A 27,235-nucleotide genomic window follows, 5' to 3' on the forward strand; every position below is an offset into this window, starting at 1 on the left:
TCTGCATAGACAGTACGAATGACTTTAAGCGTAGAATGTCTGTTAAATCTCTAAAACTTACTCCACCATTGGACAAAGAACAAAGTATCATTTTATTCAAAGTATTTATTTTTTAATTGCCAACATTCTTCAAACTTTTATATTTATTCTTTCCCTATTCAGCCAAACTGAGTGTATGTATATTTGAACTTATTTGCTGGAAGAAACATAGTGTGGTTTGGTGTAAGTGTCTGAAATCATGGATAACAGTGAGCTTGCAAGAATATCAGTATTGTTGTTTGTAGTAGTTTTATTTATCATCTATATTGTACTGGATGCATTTAAAGCATACACTAGGAAAGCACATTGGGTTCCTTCCCATTTTCTTGTGCTGAGCGCTTTAATAATCCAACTGCTTAACTTACTGAGCGGCAAGAATGCATTGTCTGAGGATGCATGGGATAGCGGTAAGTTAAAAAAGAGTGAATTGTGGATGATCCACAGTGGGCGACTCATGTTGTGTGTGGTCATGGCATACCTGCTACCAAGTATGGCTGCGAGGGGATCCCAAGATTTTTGGGGGAAGATAGCCGCTTTGGGGATTACAATCCTGGGGCAAATGACCTCTGAACTATTCACTGTCAATTCCTACGTAAAAGGCTCCTTGTCCACTCTGTTGTCTATGTGGGAGTATCAAAAGGATTCAAACGAGCTTCTCTTTATTGGGTCGGCAGTCCTATTATCTTTCGCTTTCTTCATTCTCATCCTCCTTCTAGCCTGTGCCAATATAGCCAGCAGAGGTATTCAGGTAAATCATCGTAGTGAAAATTTATATTACTGAAAAATAACCAAATATAAGTATTAAGGTTCATTTGATGAATTTATAGATAGCTTTTTTTTAAAAAATAAATTGCCTACATTATTATTTAATCAACATTTCAACATAAGTAATTTTAAATATTTTATTATTATAATTTTGAAGTTGTAATTTCTCAATTTCTACATTAGACTGAGCTAGGCAATGCACTTATATACTTTTATATTGGGATAGTCATCTCTTTATATCTATCATTTTATCTTTGTATACAAGACTTTTGGATAGTTGTTTCCCAATTAAATCATGTACATGATTTTAAATCAATATTTCAGATCACACTTAATACTTATTTCTTTTATTTATACAAAAATCAATTCCATTTCTCTTAGTATAGAACTCAATTATTAAAATTCTAAAGTTGTAAGTCTCTCTTCCTGATTTCCACATTAGAATGAATTGAATAATGCCTTTTTACTACATGTTTACATTGTTATAGTTGTCTTTCTATATCTACTATTTTATCTTTGTATACAAGACTGTATCACCATCTTAGGGTTTACATCTAGAATTGATTATGGGCAATTATTGCACAACCACTATCTATATATTGTATTGTTTGTGTATATACTTTTTGAATCTTTCATCTATGATTGTTGTCTTTGATATTGTTTGGTCAAGATAGAAATATAGAAATTTAATAAATTTATCTTTTAGGAAAATAATAAGTAGTCAATGGACCCTTGGTCTATTGGTGAAGTTCATTGAGTCAAGCCTTGTTCATAGGTCCCAACCTCCATGAAAAAATAAAATAAAATAATAAATGATGGAAATATATCATCATAAGCATAGTGAAAATATTAAACTCTTATTTAAATATATTTATAAGTTTTTTATACAATATTTTTTTAAATTAATATATTCATATCTTATTATCATTCTATTTCAAAAAAATTGCAATAAAACAATAATTATAACCAAGATATAATATCCAATAAATCTTGATAATAAATAACTTGAAACAAAATAGACCATAAAATTAAATTGTAAATGGTTGAAATAATATACTAATTAAGTATTATTTGTTTAAGTATCTTTTCATAAATATTTTAAAATATAATATCTTTTTATACTATAAGTATATCATTTTTTATTACTTCTATAATTAAGATTGTACTTTCTTATATATATACTTCACATAAAATTATTGAAAAAAATCTCTTTACTAATGTTTTGATTAATAAAAAAATGGATATGTCCATACAATAACAAAATATTGTATGATGACTAAAAGACATCACCTATGTCCCATGAGAAGCATTCAATAAACTAAAACAGCTAAAAGACCACTAACACAAACTAAACTAAAGTTAGACCTAACAACAGAAAACTAAACTAGAAATAGTCCTAGCAACAGAATATCTTACCGTCAACCAAAAGCTTCCTTTCCTACAAGAATTAATCGTCACTGACAATCAATGGGCACGTGAAGGTTCTAACTTGTATGGTCTGTAAGCTTATCTCTAAAATGCATAGTTTGTAAGATTTTCATATAGAAACATTTAAACCAATGTTTTATGATTTTGAAGTCCACTGGTTCTTTAAGTTTTAAACTGAGTGACATTGTTTCTAAAGTTTAAATTTGCTTGTTATCAGGTTATTTTTACTCAAAAGATTCCGTTGATTCTTACAAAGGTCGATGGTGAGGAAAGTAAGTGCCCTACTATTGAAAATGAAGTGCTCAAGGCTTGGATCGTTGCTCGTGCTTACACTCCCGAATATATTATTGCAAGGTCGGCCTTGAGCGCATCCGCTGGAGCCGTCGTGTCAGCTTTGATTTGGATTTCAATAATAGGATGGCTTTACCAGAGTCCCACTCTCAAGACTGATACAGCCTCTGATAAGCTAAAATTATTGGTAACTATTCTGCAAGTCTCTTTCATCCTCATTGGCTGGGTAATAATTGGATGGAGATGGGCTATAGCTGCAGGGTATTACACAAGGTGGCATAAGGGCACCAAGCGCTCAGTTTGCAAAGTTGAAGATTATTGGACAAGGCACATTAAAGACTTGATTGAAGATACACAACCAAAGATTTTACAGGCAGAAAGGCTTGATAAAACAGTGAAAGAGCTTATTGCGCAGCCACCCACAAAAATCCCGGTGCCAGAGAAACTCTTGATGGTGGTGGAGCTGGTGCAATGGATAACAGTATTATTCAGTAAAATATGTTGGCTAGTCTCCTTGATAATTTTTCATAATAAATTCACTGATAAATTGGTATCTCTGATACTAAGGAAGCATGATGAGAATGAATTTGAAAAGTTCTCAAATTATGAAGCAATTTTGGAAGATCTTGATATGCTGGGGGAGACTCCAAAAAGCCTCTGGATAGCTAATAAAAGTTCCATTGCAAAAGCGAAAGAAATTCTCACACAGGGCCGTCTTGATGGGGAAACTAGTTGTAAAGTGTTGATTGATTTCCTTAAAAAAAGGAAGAGGACAGATGGTATAGATCTGACTAAGTTTGATCCTAAAAATCCTCCAGAATATCAATATTTGTGGAGGGCTTCAGATAAATATAAAGCGTTAGAGGTGGAGAAACATTTTCATGAGGCATCTAAAATATCTTGGAAAATGACAGCAGTGTGCTTGACTAGAATCATCATCCATCTCTATCCAATCTCTGATTCATCACATTGCAAGGATATGCAAGATTGTCTGAATGTATACACTCAAGCATGGGAGATACTTGATTTTGTTGATGCCCTGGAAGCTGATGGAATCATGTGTGAAGCAGCTGATACATTCTTCCATACACTGCAAAAAAATGTGAAGAAAGGGGACCTTCCGCGCAATCCTTCGCGTATAGCTGAAGCAATTGATGAGATTGCAAAGGAGTCTGAAGAGAAAGCAAGTAATCCCAGTGGTTTGAACATTGTGTCCGCTGTGATTGATTGTCTTGGACTTGGGGCTAAGACGGAGGAGAGCAAGGCGGAGAAACCAAAGACTGAGGGTGAGACGGAGAAACCAACGCCTGAGAAACCAAAGCCTGATGATCAGACGGAGAAGCCAAAGGATGCAGAGTTCGTAGGAGCCTATGATTCCATGGACTGGAAGAAGGTTGCAGCGGGAACTACTTTGTACAGGTTATGCAAAAGTATTGCTCCCAAACCTGATGCCAATCCCGATACTCCCAACCCTGGTCCACGTGAATTGTTGAGGGACTTACAATGTGCATTAGCAGATATTTTATATGGTTCCATAATAAAAGCCAGATCTGAATTAGTATTAAAGTCCAGAAAATGGGCGAAAGAGTCTGATGAAAACAGGATAGGGAGGGCACTTTACACAGCCGGGAAGGCAAAGACGCTGATGAAAATGGACAAACCTGAGAGAAGCAAGAGAGTGGAAGAAGCTGAGAAAAAGAAAGCCGAGGAAGAGAAAGCAGACAAAGAGAAAGCTGAGAAAGAGAAACGTGAGACCAATCTTACCGGCGCTCAACAGTTGCAATATTTGGCATCAGGCTCAGAGGAACATGAGATCGGTCCACCTGGTGAATATCGCCTGGACATTGTCCCTTCAACATTTTAAAGCTCTGACTTAACATGTACTGGATTTAAATTTTCCTATTTGTTTTCTGTAGTGGATTTAGAACTTTGAAATTTATCAGGTTTTCTCTATTTGTTTTTAGGACAAAATATGTAGTTCAAAGTAAAAGGTCGTGTGTTGTGTTGGAATCGACCATTTACGTGCGTTTAGGCATAGCCGTATCCTATCGTATACATAAAAAGGTATTGTTTGCTGAATTATTTTAAAATTGTCGTATGTTTGTTTCTAATGGATGGTGTCAGAAAGAATATATATTGTATAACATTGAATTTAATTATATATTTTGTTAAAAGAATAGCATTTTTTACTTTATTGCTGAACAGTTTTATTATTATAAAGGAAATTAATGAATAAGTTTGTGTTTATAGTTTATCAAAGTTATTAGAAATTAATATTAGTTTATTGAATTAGATATATAGTCATAGAAATTTATTGATTTATTTAGAAATAATGTTGTTTATGTGTTTCCTTGTGTGAGTATATTTAATTAATTAATTAATTTATTAATTTTTATAATATGATATCAAAATAAGAATATTGTTGGCACAAGAGGATGACACCTCATGTAACATAAGGAGTAAATTTATATTAGAGCAATGTAAGACATGTTTCATATTGATCTAAGAATGCTCTTCTTTGAATACTTTTTCCTATTTTATAGATTTCACATATGTATACTTTTTTATTATTAAATAGAACATTCAATTGAGTTCACCTTGAACATCATCTTCACGATCTAAGTCGGGGTGGGTCACCCAAGGATTAAGGACTAAGGACTAAGTTCATGGATCTATTATTTTCTGTCATCTTTAGCAATGGTTATCCAGGCATCAAAATAGAGTTCCTTCATTTTATGTGGGTTTTGTTTATGAGGTTGATAGAAAGTATTGGTCTTATAGTGTATTTTATAAGTGTCGGACCCTTTAGTACACTATGAGACCATTGCATTATATCAACCCCACAGCTAGAAATTTCCATGTGCCATGCAATGTGTCTTTAATAGCCTTCTTGTTGATGTTACAGTAGCTATGATCAGATTCCTTCAGGTCAACATAGAGAATATACATGTATAAGTGACTTGTTGGCCTTATACATTTAAATCAGCCAACCATGAAGGAGCGATTTATATGTACTAAATATGAAATATTTAATTAATTCTTATTAACGGATGACTAAACTAAGTTCGCTACCTCCTTGCATAAGACATGTTCTTTCATTGTGGGGCGACCCTTTGTGAAAGGGTGCTACACACATGTATTTATGAGGAATGATCTCATTCCAGGTCATTCATCGAATACAAGAGCAATAAAAATAAGAGAACAACATATCGGACTTCCAAGACAGTTCGTATATCTTCATCAGCAGTTTGTATATCCTCTTCAATAGTTTGTGGATTATCTTGTGATCATCAAATAGTACATTCAAAGTAGACTGTGTGTTATCAAGTGTTTGCTTCTAGCTTCAAGGAGTGAAGCAAATGTATTGTAAAGATAGCTTGTTTTCTGATAAATATAATAAGAGACATTTTGTTGTTGGGTTTTCAACCATCAAGTTGGAAGGTTTTCCTAGGGTATATGTTGTGCAAACTTGTGTAAATTGTCTTACATTTGCATTGCTCTAAATCCGACCATAAAAATAACACCTCCAAGAACTAAATGGTGGCAAATTTGAAAGGTGAAAATCTGCCAAATTTAATGAAATAAAGTTTTGAGATAATGTCTTCTTCTCTCAAGTCAATGATTTTTTAGTGAAATTAATTATATTTATTAAATATTAATCATAGATATTAATATTAATTATAGTATAGTATATTAATAACATTTTATAATTTAATTAGTTATAATAATATAATTTTTAGTATTTTTAATTTATAGTTTTGTTAAATTGAATATATTTGATTTTAAATAAAATAATAAATCATATTTGGTCATTATTCTACTTCAAAAAATATTCTATTGTAATTAATACTAAATTAGTATTTCATAGTGTATTTAAAAGTCCAACACTTATAAAATACACTATAAGACCAATACATTCTATCAATTTCATAAACGACACGCACATGAAATGAAGGGTCTCCATTTTGATGGTTGGATAGCCAGTGCTAAAGATGAGATCCATGAACTTAGTCCTTGTGTGACCCACCCCGGCTTAGATCGCCAAGACATGACGGCGCCGAGTAAGATAAAAAAACGGCCAAGTCATTGACGGTTTTTGACATAAGCTGTCTAAAATATTTTACACCGCTGGCACGAAAGCGAAAACAAAAGTAAAGTAACACACATTTTATAGTGATATAGGAAAAGAAATATGGCTAAGAACGACCTTTGTTCAATCAAGCATATTGAAAGTTCTTAAATCTTACAAGATAATGGCGGACCGACAGTACAACCAGGTGGATGCGTGGAAAGCATTGTCCAAACATTCAATAGATCAAGTCATTGAGATTGAAGAAATATTATAGCATTGTCGGTTGTAATAATTTGATTTATGTCATCGTTGTACACAATGCGTGGAAAGCATTGAAGAGGAAAGAATCACACGTTTTTTCCCATTTTATTGAGCTAAGTGATCTATTAATTTTGATGCTTAACTTTATGAGAGGCAACAGTGTACTATCGTAGGGATAGGATGTGCTGAATAAATGCATATTTCTTCAAAGAGGGCCATCACTTTCTTTCTTCACACTCAGATATTCAGGTAAGTCATCGTGACGAGAAATGTATATTTCTTTGAAGAGGGACATCACTTCTTTCAGCCATACACATGGGTGGTTTTTCCCAGGGTACTAATGGGTTAAGACAAGGAGATCTCCTAATGGGTTAAGACAAGGAGATCTCCTGTCACCATTTTTGTTTGTGTTGATGGCAGAAGTGCTTGGTAGGAAAATCAAATATAATGTGGGGTAGGGGGCATGGAAAGGCATCTCTATCAAGGAGTGCATAGAACTTGTGTCACATTCGCAGTTTGCAGATGACACAATACTATTTGGAGAAGCTTTAGAAAGAGAAATTCTATCAATAAAAAATGTGCTAGATGAATATGAGGAGTGCACTAGTCAGAGTATGAATAAGAAAAAATTGATGATATATTTTTTAAATACAAACAAAAGGACACAATTGAAGATCAGGAGTATATTGGCTTTTGGTCAAGGTTGTTTCCCTATCAAATATTTTGAAGCCCCATTATTTGCAGGGCAAGTGGACACTAAATTATGGGAAGAGGTGATAAACAAGTGTCAATCAAAAACTACCTCTTGGAAAAACAAATAGTTGTCTAGATCCGGGAGATTTCAAATGATTAGGTTGGTAGTTTCGGTTGTCCCTACTTATGTCATGTCTTGTTACCAATTGTCCAATAGTGCGACATCGGCTCTAGATGGTATGCTAAAAAAAATCATTTGGGAAGGGCATAAAGAAGAGAAAAAAATTCCCTTAATCAATTGGGACACTACGTGTTTGTTAAAGAAGACAAGGGAGCAGGGTTGAGAAAAATGAACCTCCAAAATTTGGCACTTGGTGGTAAATTAGCTTGGAAAATTTATGAATATCCCCATAAGGGATGGTGTAGACTGATGATAAACAAGTATTTGGATGCAAATGAGCCCGAAAGAATATTCAGTATGGCAAACATTGTAGGGGGTTCTCCAATCTAGAGATTTATTTGGGAAAGTAAGAAAATTATCACAGATCCCCTAACATGGAAGATTGGAGATGGGTAAAAGGCCAAGTTCTGGAGAGATTCCTAGAATGGTGAGGAAACAATGGTCGATTTAATGGAAGATTAGGATTGGGTCAACCAGGTTGAGGAAGAGGTTTGTATATTCATGGTGGAATACTTTGGGCAATTTGATCCCCAGAACGAATCGATCATTTGGAAAACAGTTGGAGTAGAGAACAAGAGTAACAAGTTAAAACTGGCAGAGATTCTTAAGGGTAGAAAGTTTCACATCTCAGATGAGGTAGATACACTTTTATGGAATGCTACTAAATCAGGTAACTACAAGGGAAATTTGGGCTATGGAATTCAAAGAAAGAGACAAAAAGATAGCAATTGGCCTGCGATCCTATGCTGGGATAAAAGGGTACTACCAAAAGCGGGAGCCTTTTTATGGATTGTGCTTCATGGAAGGATATTAACAAGTAACATATTAAAAACAATCGGCATATCGGGTCCTAGCAGATGCTATCTTTGCAAGGAAGAGGAAGAAACAATAGATCATCTATTATATGGATGTAAATATTCAACCCAATGTTGGGACTGGTTCTTAAGCAAGCTATATAATTACATGGTCCATACTGGTACTTTTAGAGAATTCATATTTGCTTGGCCTACGGGTTGTAAAAATTCAAAGTGGGGAAACTTATGGATAACAGGTCCATGTTTGGTCACTTGATTGATTTGGAAAGAATGAAATAGGAGAGTATTCAAGGAGGAAGAAATGGAGGCCTCAACTCTCATTAACAGAATTAAGGCGGCAATAGAAGAAAACATCAATGCCAAGATTCATGCCCAGAGTTACAGACAATACACCAAGTGGGATATGGAAATGGAATAGGGTTGGAATCTAAAACAATCAAGTCTCCACAGGCTGAAGGAGAAATTGACTAAGAGGAAGAATGTCAAATGGTGCCTGCTACCTCTAGATTGGAAGAAGCTACAATTTGATGGTGCTAGTAATGGAAATCCGGGCTTGGCGGGCTTTGGGGTTGTAGTTAGAGATGAGGATGGCAGTCTGGTTGGGGCTATATGTGGACCAACAAGAATTGTCTCTAACAACATGGCAAAAATCAGTACTCTAGAGGAGGGGCTCAAATGGGTCATAGCTGATAATCTTTAAAAAGTAGTAATCGAAGGGGACTCTTAAATCATACTCAATGGCGTAACCAAAAAATGTTTTACCAACTGGAGGCTTAATGAACGGATTCCGAGAATTGACCAGCTTCTCCAAAAACTAGAAGACTACCAGATAAAACATATATATCATGAGGGAAACCATGTGGCGGATCTACTTGCTAATCAGGGGGTAATCGAATCTCAGACAAAGGTCATTTTGGTGGTAGATTTGGTGTTCAAGGACCTAGGTATTCTGATGAAAATGGACAGAGAAACAATCCCAAGCACGGGGATCGGGTAATCCCAACCACATGAAGGTACCATTGGGATAAAAGATGAGATCTCTTATCAGCTTTGATGTTGCAGACTTCAGGTTGAAGGATCTCCCTGGTTCTCGAGATAATGGTGGATGCAGTGTCAACAAGAGACTAATCATGACACTTTGAGATCTGAGTGCAAGTGAATCCAAAGGATGGAGGGCTTATATATCACATGGGAAGTCATTATTTCTGCACGGAGTGAAGGAAAATGGTGCATATATTCGGTCTTAGTTTCCTCTGCAGAGAGGAGACATTGGAAGAGAAATGCGATAGATTGTTTGACATCGACACAGATGGTCAAGAGGCGATTTGCGGAATAGTGGAGGGTGCCCTCAGCAATGATAGGCACTAGTGCGACGAGTTGATATATGAAATCATAATGTGTCTTCTGGTTGATATTCTTCCATCCAAGGAGGCTTGTATTGAAAAGATTGCAAGTTTTGTCAGGAATGTGGATGCAAATGTCGTGGGAAGTGCAATAATGGAGGTGGAAGAAGAATGGGCTAGCATTCTAGGACCTTTTTTTAATTCTACAATCTATCTATCTGAAGTAGATTGCTCGGACTCGGAGGATGAAGCTCAGGCTGCTACAGTGGCTCTCAAAACCAAGAAGGAGGAATTTATGCAAAATGCATGGGAAGTGTTTCGCGTGGGGGTGAAGAATGATGATATGGATCCCTTCAAGCAGATGATGCGGTCAAAGGAGAGTTGGCTTTTAGAGGGAAGCGTTGAGCGGGTGGCTATGACCGGGTCTTGGGTTGCCACCATTTTGAGGCTCATGTAATATGGTCTACAAAGGGGCCTGATTTTTATGGAATCTATTATAAGCCTGTGTATGTAGAATGTTGCTAGCAGATATCTGGAATATGATTGTAATATCGTTTCATAATTAATACAGGGAGCTATCCCCATCAAAGATAACACTTACGTTAAAAAATAATAATAATAATTTCAAAAAATATGTAAAATATAATCATAAATAATACATATAACAATTAGGTTTATTTTCTTAATAGAAATATTTGTATTTAATTTTATTTAAACTAAACCAAATCCTTATAATTTTTTTTAATATCTATATTATATTTTAAGATAAAAAAATAATTATTAAAATTTAAATATTTATTTAAAAAAAATATTTTATTTACAATATTATAAATGATAAAAAATTAAAAAAATATTGAAAATAGACATTTATATTTTTTAAAATACAAATAAATCGGAAAAAAACCTAAAAATTCTACCATCCCTAAAAATATAAATCCTATAAAAAAAAATAATAATCACTTTTAATTGGTGCATACTAATTGAATAAACAATAACATTCTTACCATTTAAGAATAAAATGATTGACATACTCTGTTTTATTTTTTTAACAATTCTTTGAAACATTTAATTTAAAAATTAAATATCAATTTTATTACTTGAAAAATCATTTACATATAATATAAAATAAAATTTTAACCTTTATTTCAGAATATTGAAATGATTGACAAACAACAAAAATAATAAAAAATCTAAATACAGTTTTCAACCTTGTAGTTTAAGTAATTCAAAATTACGTATAGCATTCTGGTTGGGAAATGTTATTACGTGACAATTTATGATCGGTAGGCATTGAAAGGAAAAAGAAATATCCATATCATATCTATACACAAATATTGGGGCATCGGGAAAAGAAAAAGGCGCGCGTGATTCATGATATTCTTTACAGAAGCTATTTGAACACAGTAATTTTACAGAGCTCACGCGAAAGAGAAGATTTTTTTACACGGAAATTTGCTAATCTAAACTTTGCACCAAGCCTGACGTAAAGTAAATAATTAAAAACGCAAAACAAGTAACTTTGAATTAAAATAACGAGGAATTTTCTTTCAATGTGAACCATGTCATTATAAAGAAGTGTTTTTAAAACATATTTTTGTTCCACGTGAAATTTAAAGTTCAAAACTTTGGCCCACATTTTTCTTTAGGTTCTGAAAAGGCATATTTTTAAATGCGTCCTACAATTTTTTATATTTTCCTATGTCTTATTCATGGACAAGATATTAACTAAATTGGAATAACATTTATTTATGTATTCTAATTTTGGTTTCTTTGTTCTATTTATTGATGAGAAGTTATATTCGAAAATTAAATGACTTGAGTAATGTTTATTCCGACCTTTGACGTCTGCATAGACAGTACGAATGACTTTAAGCGTAGAATGTTTGTTAAATCTCTAAAACTTACTCCACCATTTGGACAAAGAACAAAGTATTATTTTATACAAAGTAGTTATTTTTTAATTTCCAACATTCTTCAAACTTTTATATTTATTCTTTCGCTGTTAAGCCAAGCTGAGTGTATATATTTGAACTTATTTGCTGGAAGAAGCATATTGTGGTTTGGTGCAAGTGTCACAAAACATGGACGGCAGTGAGCTTGTTAGAATATCAGTATTGTTGTTTGTAGTAGTTTTGTTTATCATCTTCATTGTACTGGATGCATGGAAAGCATACAGTAGGAAAGCACATTGGGTTCCTTCCCATTTTCTTGTGCTGAGCGCTTTAATCATCCAGCTGCTTAATTTACTTAGCGGGAAGAGTGCATTGGCTGAGGATGCATGGGAAAAGGGTAAGTTAAAAAAGAGTGAATTGTGGATGATCCACAGTGGGCGACTGATGTTGTGTGTGGTGATGGCATACCTGCTACCAAGCATGGCTGCGAGGGGATCCCAAGAGTTTTGGGGGAAGATAGCCGCTTTGGGGATTACAATCCTGGGGCAAATGACCTCTGAACTATTCACTGTCAATTCCTACGTAAAAGGCTCCTTGTCCACTCTGTTTTCTATGTGGGAGTATCAAAAGGATTCGAACGAGCTTCTCTTCATTGGGTCGGCAGTCCTATTATCTATCACTTTCTTCATTCTCATCCTCCTCCTAGCCTGTGCCAATATAGCCAGCAGAGGTATTCAGGTAAATCATCGTAGGGAAAATTTATATTACTGAAAAATAACCAAATATAAATATTAAGGTTCATTTGATGAATTTATAGATAGCTTTTTTGGAATAAATTGCATAAATTATTTTCAAATCACAGTAATTTTAAATATTTTATCATTATAATTTTGAAGTTGTAATTTTTCAATTTCTTCATTAGAATGAGTTAGACAATGCACTTATATATTTTTATATTGGGATAGTCATCTTTTTATATCTATCATTTTATCTTTGTATACAAGACTTTTAGATAGTTGTTTCTCAATTAAATTGTGTACATGAATTTTAAATCAATATTTCAGATCACACTTAATAGTTTTTTCTTTTATTTATACAAAAATCAATTCTATTTCTCTTAGTTTTATAATATAAATATATCAATTTTTATTACTTTTATAATTAAAATTTTCTTTACTACTATTTTGATTAATAAAAAGCCGAATATGTCATGATGACTAAAAGACATCACCTATGATGCATGAGAAGCATACAGCTACCAAAAAGACAAATTCAATATACTAAAACAGCTAAAAGACCACTAACACAAACTAGACTAAAGATAGACCAAACAACAGAAAACTAAACTAGAAGCGTCAACCAAAAGCTTCCTTCCTTACAAGAATCAACCGTCACTGACAATCAATAGGCATGCGAAGGTTCTAACTTGTATGGTCTGTAAGCTTATCTCTAAAATGCATAGTTTGTAAGATTTTCATATAGAAACATTTAAACCAAATGTTTTATGATTTTAAAGTCAGTGGCATTAGTTTTTAAGTTTTCAACAGAGTGACATTGTTTCTAAAGTTTAAATTTGCTTGTTATCAGGTTATTTTTGCTCAAAAGATTCCTCTGATTTTAAAAGAAGTTAAGGGCGAGAAGGAAGAGTGGCATACCATTGAAAATGAAGTGCTGAAGGCTTGGATCGTTGCTCGTGCTTACACTCCCGAATATATTATTGCAAGGTCGGCCTTGAGCGCATCGGCTGGAGCCGTCGTGTCAGCTTTGATTTGGATTTCAATAATAGGATGGCTTTACCAGAGTCCCACTCTCAAGACTGATACAGCCTCTGATAAGCTAAAATTATTGGTAACTATTCTGCAAGTCTCTTTCATCCTCATTGGCTGGGTAATAGTTGGATGGAGATGGGCTATAGCTGCAGGGTATTACACAAGGTGGCATAAGGGCACCAAGCGCTCAGTTTGCAAAGTTGAAGATTATTGGACAAGGCACATAAAAGACTTGATTGAAGATACACAACCAAAGATTTTACAGGCAGAAAGGCTTGATAAAACAGTGAAAGAGCTTATTGCGCAGCCACCCACAAAAATCACGGTGCCAGGGATACTCTTGATGGTGGTGGAGCTGGTGCAATGGATAACGGTATTATTCAGCAAAATATGTTGGCTAGTCTCCTTGATAATTTTTCATAATAAATTCACTGATAAATTGGTATCCTTGATACTAAGGAAGCATGATCAGAACGAATTTGAAAAGTTCCAAAATTATGAAGCAATTTTGAAAGATCTGGATATGCTGGGGGAGACTCCACAAAGCCTCTGGATAGCTAATAAAAGTTCCATTGCAAAAGCGAAAGACGTTATCACACAGGGCCGTCTTGATGGGGAAACTAGTTGTAAAGTGTTGATTGATTTCCTTAAAAAAAGGAAGAGCACAGATGGTATAGATCTGACTAAGTTCAATCCTAAAAATCCTCCACAATTTCAATATTTGTGGAGGGCTTTAGATAAATATAAACCGTTAGAGGTGGAGAAACATTTTTGTGAGGCATCTAAAATATCTTGGAAAATGACAGCAGTTTCCTTGATCAGAATCATCATCCATCTCTATCCAATATCTGATTCTTCAGATTGCCTGGATATGCAGGATTGTCTGAATGTATACACTCAAGCATGGGAGATACTTGACTTTGTTGATGCTCTGGAAGCTGATGGAATCATGTGTGAAGCAGCTGATACATTCTTCCTTACACTACAAAAAAAAGTGAAGAAAGGGGACCTTCCGCGCAATCCTTCGCGTATAGCTGAAGCAATTGATGAGGTTGCAAAGGAGGCTGAAGAGAAAGCAAGTAATCCCAGTGGTTTGAACATTGCGTCCGCTGTGATTAATTGTCTTGGACTTGGGGCTAAGACGGAGGAGGGTAAGGTGGAGAAACCGAAGACTGAGGGTGAGACAGAGAAACCAATGCCTGAGGAACAAAAGCCTGATGGTCAGACGGAGAAGCCAAAGGATGCAGAGTTCGTAGGAGCCTATGATTCCATGGACTGGAAGAAGGTTGCAGCGGGAACTACTTTGTACAAGTTATGCAAAAGTATTGCTCCCAAACCTGATGCCAATCCCGATACTCCCAACCCTGGTCCACGTGAATTGTTGAGGGACTTACAATGTGCATTAGCAGATATTGTATATGGTTCCATAATAAAAGCCAGATCTGAATTAGTATTAAAGTCCAGAAAATGGGCGAAAGAGTCTGATGAAAACAGGATAGGGAGGGCACTTTACACAGCCGGGAAGGCAAAGACGCTGATGAAAATGGACAAACCTGAGAGAAGCAAGAGAGTGGAAGAAGCTGAGAAAAAGAAAGCCGAGGAAGAGAAAGCAGACAAAGAGAAAGCTGAGAAAGAGAAACGCGAGACCAATCTTACCGGCGCTCAACAGTTGCAATATTTGGCATCAGGCTCAGAGGAACATGAGATCGGTCCACCTGATGAATATCGCCTGGACATTGTCCCTTCAACTTTTTAAAGCTCTGAGTTAACATGTACTGGATTTAAATTTTCCTATTTGTTTTCTGTAGTGCATTTAGAACTTTGAAATTTATTACGTGTTAGATTTTCTCTATTTGTTTTTAGGACAAAATATGTAGTTCAAAGTAAAAGGTCGTGTGTTGTGTTGGAATCGGCCACTTACGTGTGTTTAGGCATAGCCGTAACTTATTGTATATATAAAAAGGTATTGTTTGTTGAATTATTTTAAAATTGTCGTATGTTTGTTTCTAATGGATGGTGTCAAAAAGAATATATATTGTATAACATTGAATTTAATTATATATTTTGTTAAAAGAATAGCATTTTTTATTTTATTGTTCAACAGTTTTATTATTCTAAAGAAAATTAATTATAGTTTATCAAAGTTATTAGAAATTATTATTAGTTTATTGAATTAGATATATAGTCATAGAAATTTATTGATTTATTTAGAAATAATGTTGTTTATGTGTTTCTTTGTTTGAGTATATTTTATTTATTTATTTATTAATTTTTATAATATGATATCAAAATAAGAATATTGTTGACACAAGTGGATGACACCTCATGTAACATAAGGAGTAAATTTATATTATAGCAATGTAAGACATGTTTCATATTGATCTAAGAATGCTCTTCTTTGAATACTTTTTCCTATTTTATAGATTTCACATATGTATACTTTTTTATTATTTAATAGAACATTCAATTGAGTTCATCTTGAACATCATCTTGGTGATCTAAGCTGGGGTGGGTCACACAAGGACTAAGGAGTAAAATCATGGATCTATTATTTTCTGTCATCTTTAGCAATGGTTATCCAGACATTAAAATAGAGTTCTTTCATTTTATGTGGGTTCGGTTTATGAGGTTGATAGAATGTATTGGTCTTATAGTGTATTTTATAAGTGTCGGACCCTTTAATACACTATGAGACCTACGCATTATATCAGCCCCATAGCCAGAAATTTCCATGTGCTATGCAATGTGTCTTTAATAGCCTTGTTGTTGATGTTACAGTAGCTATGATCAGATTTATTCAGGTCAACATAGAGAATATACATGTATAAGTGGCCTATTGGCCTTATACATTTAAATCAGCCGACCATGAAGGAGCGATTCATATGTACTAAATATGAAATATTTAATTAATTCTTATTAAGGGATGACTAAACTAAGTTCGACACCTGCTTGCATAAGACATGTTCTTTCATTGTGGGCCGACCCTTTGTGAAAGGGTGCTACACACATGTATATATGATGAATGATCTCATTCTAGGTCATTCATCGAATACAAGAGCAATACAAATAAGAGAACAACAAATCGGACTTCCAAGACATATCGTTTATCTTCATCAACATTTTGTATATCCTCTTCAATAGTTTGTGGATTATCTTGTGATCATCAAATAGTACATTCAAATCAGACTATGTGTTATCAAGTGTTTGCTTCTAGCTTCAAGGAGTGAAGAAAATCTATTGTAAAGACAACTTGTTTTCTGATAAATATAATAAGAGACATTTTGTTGTTGGGTTTTCAACCATCAAGTTGGAAGGTTTTCCTAGAGTATATGTTGTGCAAACTTGTGTAAATTGTCTTATATCTGCATTGTTCTAAATCTGACCAGAAAAATAACACCTCCAAGAACTAAATGGTGGCAAATTTGAAAGGTGAAATTCCCCCAAATTTAATGAAATAAAGTTTTGAGATAATGTCTTCTCTCAACTAAATCATTTTTTGGTGTAATTAATTATATTTATTAAATATTAATCATAGATATTAATATTAATCATAGTATAGTATATTAATAACATTTTATAATTCAATTAGTTATAATAGTATATTTTTTAGTATTATTAATTTATAGTTTTGTTAAATTGAATATATTTGATTTTAAATAAAATAATATATCATATTTGCTCATTATTCTACTTCAAATAATATTCTATTGTAATTAATACTAAATCATTGTCTCATAATGTATTTAAAGATCCAACACTTATAAAATACACTATAAGACCAATACATTCTATCAATTTCATAAAGTCTCCATTTTGATGGATGGATAGCGAGTGCTAAAGATGAGATCCATGAACTTAGTCCTTCTGTGACCCACCTCGGCTTAGATCGCCAAGGCATGACGGCGCCGAGTAAGAAAAAAATGAATCCAATGCACACTGGGAAAAGAAAATGGCCAAGCCATTGATGGTTTTTGACATAAGCTGTCTAAAATATTTTACACCGCTGGCGCGAAAGCGAAAACAAAAGTAAAGTAACACACATTTTATAGAAATATTGGAAAAGAAATATGGCTAAGAACGACCTTTGTTCAATCAAGCATAGTGAAAGTTCTTACATCTTACAAGACAATGGCGGACCAACAGTACAACCAGGTGGAGTGGTCCTCTATTGTATTGTCCAAACATTCATTAGATCAAGTCGTTGAGATTGAAGAAATATTATAGCATTGTCAGTTGTAATAATTTGATTTATGTCATCGTTGTACAGGATGCGTGGAAAGCATTGAAGAGGAAAGAATCACATGTTTTTTCCCATTTTATTGAGCGAAGTGATATATTAATTTTGATGCTTAAGTTTATGAGAGGCAACAGTGTACTGTCGTAGGGATAGGATGTGCTGAATAAATGCATATTTATTCAAAGAGGGCCATCACTTTCTTTCTTCACACTCAGATATTCAGGTAAGTGATCGTGACGAGAAATGTATTTTTCTTTGAAGAGGGACATCACTTCTTTCAGCCATACACATGGGTGGTTCTCATTTAATCAAGAGAGTCTAACCCAACACAACACTTTTATTCTTTTAAAAAACGATAAACATGATAAGTAAAAATCAATAAATGGAAACCAAAACCAAATTCAGGCTAACAATTGATTGGACACACTAATAAAATGTACATTTTACATATTTCGAAGAAAGAGACTCATGAATCTCACTTCTAATGGAATTTATATGTTGGGAAATACTCTTTGTTGAAGATCATTCAAAGAAGCTCTTCCACAATCTTTTATTCTTTCATATTCGAAGCTGTAAAAGACTTCATTCTCTCACTTAAAGTATGGGTAACTCTCTTTGAAAAAAATATGACGGATCTCATTATTCTCACATATGTATGAGACCTTGCGATGAGGTGTTCTTAACATAATCCTCCATATAAAAGGAGGACAAATTAGATAATATTACAACTAGCGCTTGAAATCAAAAGGAGGTGCAATGGTTACGTCAATAGTAAAATATAACTTTATGGATAAGGAGGTTTTTTAGTTTGACTTTTAAAGTAATCAATCCAACCGAGTATTTACAATTTCTTCCAATATGCTATTATTGTCATTTAATAGATATTTAATAAAAAAATTAAAATCATATAAATTAATATTTTTATATGCACACATATACATATGTATGTATATATTTATATACATATATCTATATCTATATACACCATAGAATTTTCATGTACTTAATTTAGAATTCTTAGATTAAATTGACTAATGTTATATTTCAATAATTAAATAATATAAATTGAAAAAACAAAACTCAATTTTAATAATATTCTATATATTGATGTAAAGAGCCATAGAATAATAAATTATGATTAAATAATTAATATATTTAGTAAAATAAAATTTATAGCAATGAGCAACATAAACTATTTAATGTAGATTTAAATGCCTTTTTAACTATTTTTTATTCCATAAATGATTGTTTTTTTCTTTATAAATATTATTATAAGTAATTTAGTTTTATAAATACTTGATACAAATATAAACATAAATTTTGGTGTTTGTCACAAAGTAATTTATAATTGATTAAAGCAAATCATGATAGGGAACTTATGTCCAATTTTCAAAATAATATCTCCCTCTCTCACAACCCATGATCTTAAATTTAATATTTTATAAATTATTTTAAATATTATTATTTTAAAATAAATATATTATATAATTGTATGTTTAGTGAAGATGTGAAATAAATAGTCTATTTGTAAATGTATATACAAACAAATGAATTACATATAGGAAAGTGCATTTTAAATGTTCACAATATATTAATAACCATCATTAAAATGTAAAGATACAAACATGACATGAATCACATGTTATTACATTGGGAAAATGAAACTATAGATCATCCAAAGGACAAAGAACCACCCAAAAAAGAGGCTTTCTTGAGGGAAAATCTAGAGCCACATATTCATCTTGAGTATTCTACATAGAAAATCTAATTTTTTTTGCATGTTTAATTATAGATTATAATATAGTTATACCTATTTTTCTCTAGCATCCATCATGGATTGAAAATGACCACCTATTTTCTCTATGTGCTTAATGAATAATAAATCTAAAAATTCTTACATATTTAATTATAGATTATAACATAGTTTCACCTATTTTCTCGAGTTTTATTGAATATTTATTTAAAAAATTTATATCAAATTTATATTTTTTATTTATGTTATTTTTCATCGTAAAATAAGAATTATTTTATTTAATATTACTCACTTAATAGCTATCAAAAAAAAAAAAAATCCTATAACAATGCCTCAAGATAATAATAAAAATAATTTTCTTAGCAATTACTTATAGTACACTAAAAAATGAAAATATCTTACTGTCAGCCAAAAGCTTCCTTTGTTACAAGAATTAACCATCAATAATAATCAATAGGCATGTCAAGGTTCTAGTTTGTATGGTCTGTAAGCCTATCTCTAAAATAAATAGTTTGTAAAATTTTCATATAGAAACATTTAAATAAATGTTTTATGATTTTAAAGTCAGTGGCATTGGTTCTTAAGTTTTAAATTGAGTGACATTCTTTCTAAAGTTTAAATTTGATTGTTGTCAGGTTATTTTTGCTCAAAAGATTCCATTGATCCTTAAAAAGGTCGATGGTGAGGAAAATAAGTGGCCTACTATTGAAAATAAAGTGCTCAAGGCTTGGATTGTGGCTCATGCTTACACTGTAGAATATATTATTGCCATGTCGGCCTTGAGCGCTTTGGCTAGAGCCGTCGTGTCGGCTTCCATTTGGATTGAATAATAGGATGGCTTTACCAAAGTCCCACTCTCATAATACAACCTCTGATAATCTAAAATTATTTGTAACTATTATGCAAGTCTCTTTCATCCTCATTGGTTGGGCAATAGTTGGATGGAGATGGGTTATAGCCACAAGGTATTACACAAGGTGGCATAAGTGTTGGAGTATAATACCACTAAGAGGGGGGGGCAGGGGGAATCAGTGGTATACAAATCCCAAATTATTTTGAATAACCTTTCAAAAATTTGAAACATAACTATCATGAGAATAGATATACTCAAAATAAAGAACTTTGGTAGACATTATTAACTCAAGATAGCAACTCAAACTTTTAACAAGACTAACATGAATAACATGAATAACATGACAACTTCTAATGAACTGCGATGAGGCATCATATATGAACATGATGACAACTTTAGCTAAATTGGGATGGGTATCATGATAAATGAAATTCACATATCAATATAAAAGATGCACCAACGATATTATGAAGAAATTTATGATAATCATTAGCTTATGAATATATGACATAAGGGAAAGGAATATCATTCTAAGTTGTGATAAATGATTGATATGTATTCATGCAGATCAAACAAACTATAGACAAAGTTCAAAATGTATTTAATGTCATAATTTTTTTTTTAAAGATATATGATTCATTTCTTAATTAGATGCTCTTTTGAAAATTGTGTCTCGTACTCCATTTGCAATGTTTGATTTTGGGTGGAAGAACTAGTCTAGTTTTAATAACACTATTATAGCACACTTAGTGTTCACGTGACTAATTGCCTTTTCAACATACCCAGCTTTTATGAATATGAAATCTAGAACTAGTAGATTTTACTGTGTTTGGAGATGAAAAATGAAGGTGTGGATCAAGATAGATTACAACTGAAATTCATACAGATAATATTTTTTATTTATAGTTTTAATATAATCAATTTGTGCAAGAGATAGCATTCCAACATATCCATTAATACTGGGATTCCAGAGAAAACCCTTGAAGGTCACTCTTACATTAGAGGTCACGTCTCTATATGTGACTTCTATTCATAAATTGTAGACTTTTGTCAGCAACAAACATGGGATAGACTCTTCACCAGAACATATAGATAGGCACTTAGCATCCTAACATAATGGCCATTACCAGTTCATTGGTCAGAGAACAACCCAATCATGAGGGCCTCTTGGGGTTGAAGGATATAAAATGTGATATCTACAATGAGGAATTCTTCTTACATTTTGCATACATGTCTACGAGGGCAGTTGCATCTACAAGATTTGACGTAATTTATGTACCCCTTGTGCTATGATAGATCTCCATGCTCTTTTCTAAAGCTCTAATTTTGAGATAACCTGGGAGTACGTTGGAAGATGAGATTTGATCTAGTTGAAAACCTGTTCGTTTCATATAGTAACAGAGTGATTGCTCATGTCCTCTATACGCTGCGAGATTGTTGTAAATTATATATCTGAATATTCACTCCTTAGGGTTAGATAAAGTCCTTTCGATTACTTCTCTGTACCTTCTTGCGGTAAACAACAAAAATTCTCAATGTAGGATGTCTTCCTTTGGATACACATTTTTTTTTCTCAGGTATAGTTTTGTGTCGACTAGATTGCGAAAAAAATAAAATAAAATTCCAAGACTAATCTTATCTACTTCTGTAGATATCATACCTATGTCCGCCTCTTATGTTAATTTTACATCATATGCATTTCAATTTTCTATTTTTTTTTACTAACCAATGTTCAGAAAAGAGATAATCATCTACATTTGTCTTTTTGGGCTAAAATTAACATTAGATAATTAGATAATATCTTGTTTTAGCTTGTTCACATTTGCATTCTCGTAATCATCCATTTTACAATCTTGAACCTCCATAAGACATCCATAATAGTGCAAAAAGCTACACTCATTTGAGAACTTGGAGAGGTGTGGAACAAGGGAGGAGTATCTACAAGCATGGTGGGGGGCATTTTGAGATGCCTTATTGCATTTCTTAGATTTATTAAGCTTTCTATTTTATGTTTTGTATCTCTCGATATGCTTGCTTAGTATAGTGTTTGATTCATGATTTCTAACACTAACACTTGTCAATTGCTTGTTGTTTTGTGTTTGTCTTGACAATATCCTAACCATTCTTTTTTGTAGAGCATCAACAATTAATCTAGATTGAACCATAATCTTAAATAAAAAATTAATTTTTGAAAATGAACACTAAACTAAATTGAATTATAAATTAAAATTAAATTGAACTCTAACCTTAAGACTAAATCAACTATATTATTTCATTGAATTATTTTTAAATAAGTCACATAAGGAATTTATTGAAATTGAAGAAAAATAAAATAATTCATAATTGATAATCTTAAATTTAAGAAGCATAGTCACATAACCCCAAAAAAACACTAAACCAATAAAAGCCTAAACATAAAACAAATCAAATAATAACCATAACACTAAGCTAATGTAAACCCTAACCCTATAGAAAACTAGATCGAAATCATAAACCAAATTAAACCTTCATTTTAAGACTACACCATATTTCACAAAACCTCTCTTAATGAAGTTCAAAACCTTAACTTTAAACCAAATTGTATCAAGTAACATTATACCATATGGAACCCTAAGCCTAAGCCAAATTCCACCTTAATGAAAATTCAAACTTAACCCAACTTCCACCTTAAAAAAATTAAACTTAACAATATATGAAATTTCCCTAAACCTTAAATCAAATGGAGCCCTATTTCTAAATAAATTTCAACCTTACCATTCAAAATTAAATCAAACTAAATCTTAATCTTAAACCATATTGAAATCTAACATACATACATACATACATACATACATACATACATACATACATACATATATAAATATATATAATACATACATACATACATACATATATATATACTACATACATACATACATACATATATTGATTACATAAAACGACCTTCCCTTTGAGGCAATATATGGAACGGTTCATATACTCCCTCCACTTCCACATTCATTGTTCATGTCTATCCTGGCGATCACAACAAAAATGTTTGAGATAGCCATCCTTTTGAATGGCTATGCATAATACCGTAGAGATATTCTATCAAACAGTTCATATACCTTGTCTATGCTTCCATTATATCCATACCCTGGTTCAAAGCTACTATCTTGGCACGTGCTAGTATTGTATTTATCAACTTGGAGACCTGTTATTGCGTAATGTGCGATTTTGTGATTTACTTACTATACCCATGTCATTTGTTTAGTACGATAATCAACTCCTTGAGACGTCATCTCACTTCCTCATTTGATGGTGTTAGCAGTATTCTTTTGGCAATGGATTTTCATGGTAAGCCACTAAAAGTAACACCACATTTGTTTTATGATCATCATAGTTCCCCTTAACATTTACATTGCACAAGTTAAATTTTTTACTGTATTGCACAAACTAGTTAAAAAAATAATTTTTTTTTATCTAAGATCATAAAGCTACGATCATTGATAGGACAATGTCTGTAAGCTTATAAATCCCAATTTTGATTAATACCCCTTTGGATTGGTGTGGGACTCTATATTCTAATCAACTGCATGCTATTCAATATTGGTCTTAAATTACACTCAAGGAACTAATAGTCTTATGCATCTCAACCTTGACAAATGTAATCTTTATATGTCGAATATGAAATTATATATTTGTAACAAATGAATAAAAAAAACACTCAAATTGCATTATGGAGAACTTTTGATCTTCCCACATGAACCTAGAGAAGCTTGCACATATCTACGAAGCTTTAGAAATATGCTAAAATATAGAGACATGAAGCGAAATATCATTAATAGTTAATTTGTCCTTATATATATTTTAAGTAAATGGAATGGGATACAATAGATGGTTATAAAATTAAAAAATAGAAGCATTAATAATCATAAATTATGTCATATATAGTGTTTTAAAGAAAGAGATTCTTAGATAGAATGTCCAAATCATACTTGAAGGAGGTTGGAGATGCATATGATTTACTAGTCCAAAAAAAACAAGTATAGTTATTTAGATTTTGAACTTTAGTTTTATGAATTATTGTTCAAAAATGTTATAGTTTATGAAGTGTTGAAGATTTTATCCTTAGATATTCTATTCTACTTTTATAAATAGTAGTTAGAATACTCTTAGTAATCTCAATAAGTATAGTAAGATGTTCAATTATAGAAATATATGATTGGCTTAAGATACAAAGAGATACATATTTTATTGTGTGTTGTGTGTGTGTTTTCTATAAATTTGAGTTAACAAAGTTAAAATTTAATATTATCAGCTTTACCATAATCATCCTCCATAAGCTTATGATTGACTAAACCAATTATAATCTAATTTAAGTTGGATCTCAAAAGGAGTTGTGTTCAAATAGTTAAGTTATTGGGTTTTGATTGTAGAAACCCAAGCTTGAGTTCCCAAAGTAAAACCTCAACATTGTTATGCATGGTGTACCAATATTACTACGGTGGACATGTTGGTCTTGGGAAGATGACAATTTTAGGGATGTTAACTTTAACTCTTGTCTATATTTTTCTAGTACTCTCTTCTGAAAAAAAGGGGATGTCTTAGAATATTGAATTAGTAAGTCTTTCTAATGATCAATTTTGTACATATATGCCAAATTTTATTTATTTTATATCAAGTAGTACTATTACTAAAATAATTATAGTTAAAAGAATAGACTTGACATTTGAATTTCATTCAAGTTATTTTGTGACCCCATAACCCATGAGTCACAAGATAAATTTCACATATAGTAAATAAGCTTTTACATGAGAAGATGTGGGGAAATGTTAGATTTTTTACAAGGAGAGAAACAACATCTTATTCTTAGATTTCAAATTTAAACTAAGACATTTTCACAACAATAATGATTTTGATCCACTCAATTTTTAGCTTTCCAAGATGTTTGTCAATTAAATTCTCATAGTTATACTCAAATTATCATCTATAAATTTACTTGAATAAACATCATTCTTGACTTTAAGGATGGTAATAAACTCCTTATTCTAGTAAAGGTATAGTTTCCAATTATAAACTTGTCAATCTAACAAATATCACAGTTTGTATCGGTTGTTTCTTATTTTTGAATGCATATTTTAATTGTTATGGACAAATGGCTAAGGAGGGATCATTTAAGGAGTGTTGAGTTTATTATTTTAACAACACATTTGAAGAAATTTCAATTTTCCTATAAAACAACAATATGTAGCCATTATTAGGATGTCTTAATCACCTTGCACTCATCTCCTAATGCATGATTCTAGGGAACTCATCATCATTCTAGACAAAGTAAATTTTAAATTAAATCTTCATCCTTGGATTATAATAAAAGAAAGGAAAGAGTAGACCCAATATTTCTCTATGAAGTGATCAATACATGTTAATAATTTGATATTATTTTTTATTGTTAAGATTATTGGAAAGATTAACATGTTTTATCTTATTGTACTTTATTAGTGGACTTGATCAACCCAACAACTTAGTACATGTTTATAATAAGCTATTGTATGAAAGATAATGGCGAGCGAGAGTGGGAAGGGACACAGGAGTGGGACTAGGGTTTCAGAGGAGGTTGTTGAAGACTCGAAAGATGGTGATAGTGATGGCACGTCTATGCCTTGTTTCATTTTAGTCCACTCTTCCTCTTCTTATTGTTTACTGGGTAGCCATGATAGCAGAACTGGAAGTGGTTGCAGGAGTCAATTCTGGTTTGATGGAGACTCAATGCAGTGGTTGTCCCTGATCGAGGGAGACGCTTGGCAGTGGGAAATTTGGCCTTTTATCGGTCTCCCTCTGCAACCCCTTTGTAGTTGTGGGTTCCTCATTGTTGCCCTCCCTCTTGGTCTAACCATGACCTTTGGATGTGTCACTCCCCCTGTCCTGGTGGGCTATGCGGATGCTATTTGGGACCTAGGTGGGTCTACCGGGGCTTGGCCTTTGTTAGGGTTCTTGGGCTCTTCTCCCCCCTTGGGCTATCTATTGCCTTTGGAGAGGATTTTTTCTTCACAGGGGACCTTTGTTCCTCCTTTTCTCCTCCTTACTTATTCTATAAAGATGAATAGCATATTGGTGGGGGAAAGGAGTGTCTAGTCAATCTTTTCAAGATGGATTTTTTTAAGGGGGTCTTTTGCCCTATTTTTGGAGGCTGGAAACAATTCTGCTTTCTTTACTAGAATGACTTTTCCTAACCACACTAATCCTATGGATGTGGATTATCTGGTTGTGTTGGTTTGTTTGGTTCTTATTTACTATGGGCCTCTATTTTTTGTGAAGGCTTCAGGAGCTTTTTTAGTCTCAGATCTTCTGTATGTGGGTGTGGTTGTTTTTTTGCCTCTGGACCTTTTGGTGTTGAATGGTGCTTGGAAGGCTTAGTTGGTGATTTGTATCTCTTTAGATCCTATGGAGGTGGGTCCTTTTCCTATAGAGGTGGAAAAGTGCTCTGATGGAGGGGAGATTATTTTCAGCTGGTTTTTCTCTATTGGCTTTAACTTGTGGGTTTTGGGACCTTTCCAAAAACATAGTTTACTGCTAGTTTTGGGAGCTTGCTCAAAACCCATTGTGGTTTGCAGGGGCCTTGATATACCCTCTTGTTGTGGGATCCATGCTTCTTTTATTTAATCACTTTTGGCTGGATGTTAATAGTTTTCGAGGGCCCAACACATACTATAGTTATTTTTGGTCAAGGGACGAGCTAGCCTTTTGCTGCCTGATTTTTTTGAATATGGGTAGGGGATCCCAAAAAATCCTTAATGTTTGTATGTGGGAGTCTATCGACTTCATCTAATGCTTTAGGTTGTGCTGCCAACTAGTTTGGTGCTG

At 32.9% G+C, this 27,235-nt stretch overlaps 2 protein-coding genes across 2 annotated transcripts; both read left to right on the top strand.

The window, feature by feature from the left end:
* Window positions 1-236: 236 nt before the first annotated feature.
* LOC131069291 (uncharacterized) lies at window positions 237-4,633 on the top strand. Its single transcript, XM_058004651.2, has 2 exons — window positions 237-787; window positions 2,450-4,633. Exons 1-2 carry the CDS (start codon window positions 239-241, stop codon window positions 4,385-4,387), a joined length of 2,487 nt encoding a protein of 828 aa, XP_057860634.2. The 5' UTR covers window positions 237-238; the 3' UTR covers window positions 4,388-4,633.
* Window positions 4,634-11,952: 7,319 nt separating this feature from the next.
* Window positions 11,953-15,530, top strand: LOC131069313 (uncharacterized). Its single transcript, XM_058004679.2, has 2 exons — window positions 11,953-12,518; window positions 13,368-15,530. Exons 1-2 carry the CDS (start codon window positions 11,970-11,972, stop codon window positions 15,303-15,305), a joined length of 2,487 nt encoding a protein of 828 aa, XP_057860662.2. The 5' UTR covers window positions 11,953-11,969; the 3' UTR covers window positions 15,306-15,530.
* Window positions 15,531-27,235: the final 11,705 nt, after the last annotated feature.

The sequence above is a fragment of the Cryptomeria japonica genome, chromosome 8 (assembly GCF_030272615.1).
Source record: "Cryptomeria japonica chromosome 8, Sugi_1.0, whole genome shotgun sequence".
Taxonomy (NCBI): domain Eukaryota; kingdom Viridiplantae; phylum Streptophyta; class Pinopsida; order Cupressales; family Cupressaceae; genus Cryptomeria; species Cryptomeria japonica.

What these genes read in the sequence shown, in the direction of transcription:
- LOC131069291 (XM_058004651.2), top strand. Translation starts at nt 239, where the DNA reads ATGGATAACAGTGAGCTTGCAAGAATATCAGTATTGTTGTTTGTAGTA. An exon ending in TAGCCAGCAGAGGTATTCAG is followed by an intron (nt 788 to 2,449) that starts GTAAATCATCGT and finishes GCTTGTTATCAG; the next exon opens with GTTATTTTTACTCAAAAGAT.
- LOC131069313 (XM_058004679.2), top strand. Translation starts at nt 11,970, where the DNA reads ATGGACGGCAGTGAGCTTGTTAGAATATCAGTATTGTTGTTTGTAGTA. An exon ending in TAGCCAGCAGAGGTATTCAG is followed by an intron (nt 12,519 to 13,367) that starts GTAAATCATCGT and finishes GCTTGTTATCAG; the next exon opens with GTTATTTTTGCTCAAAAGAT.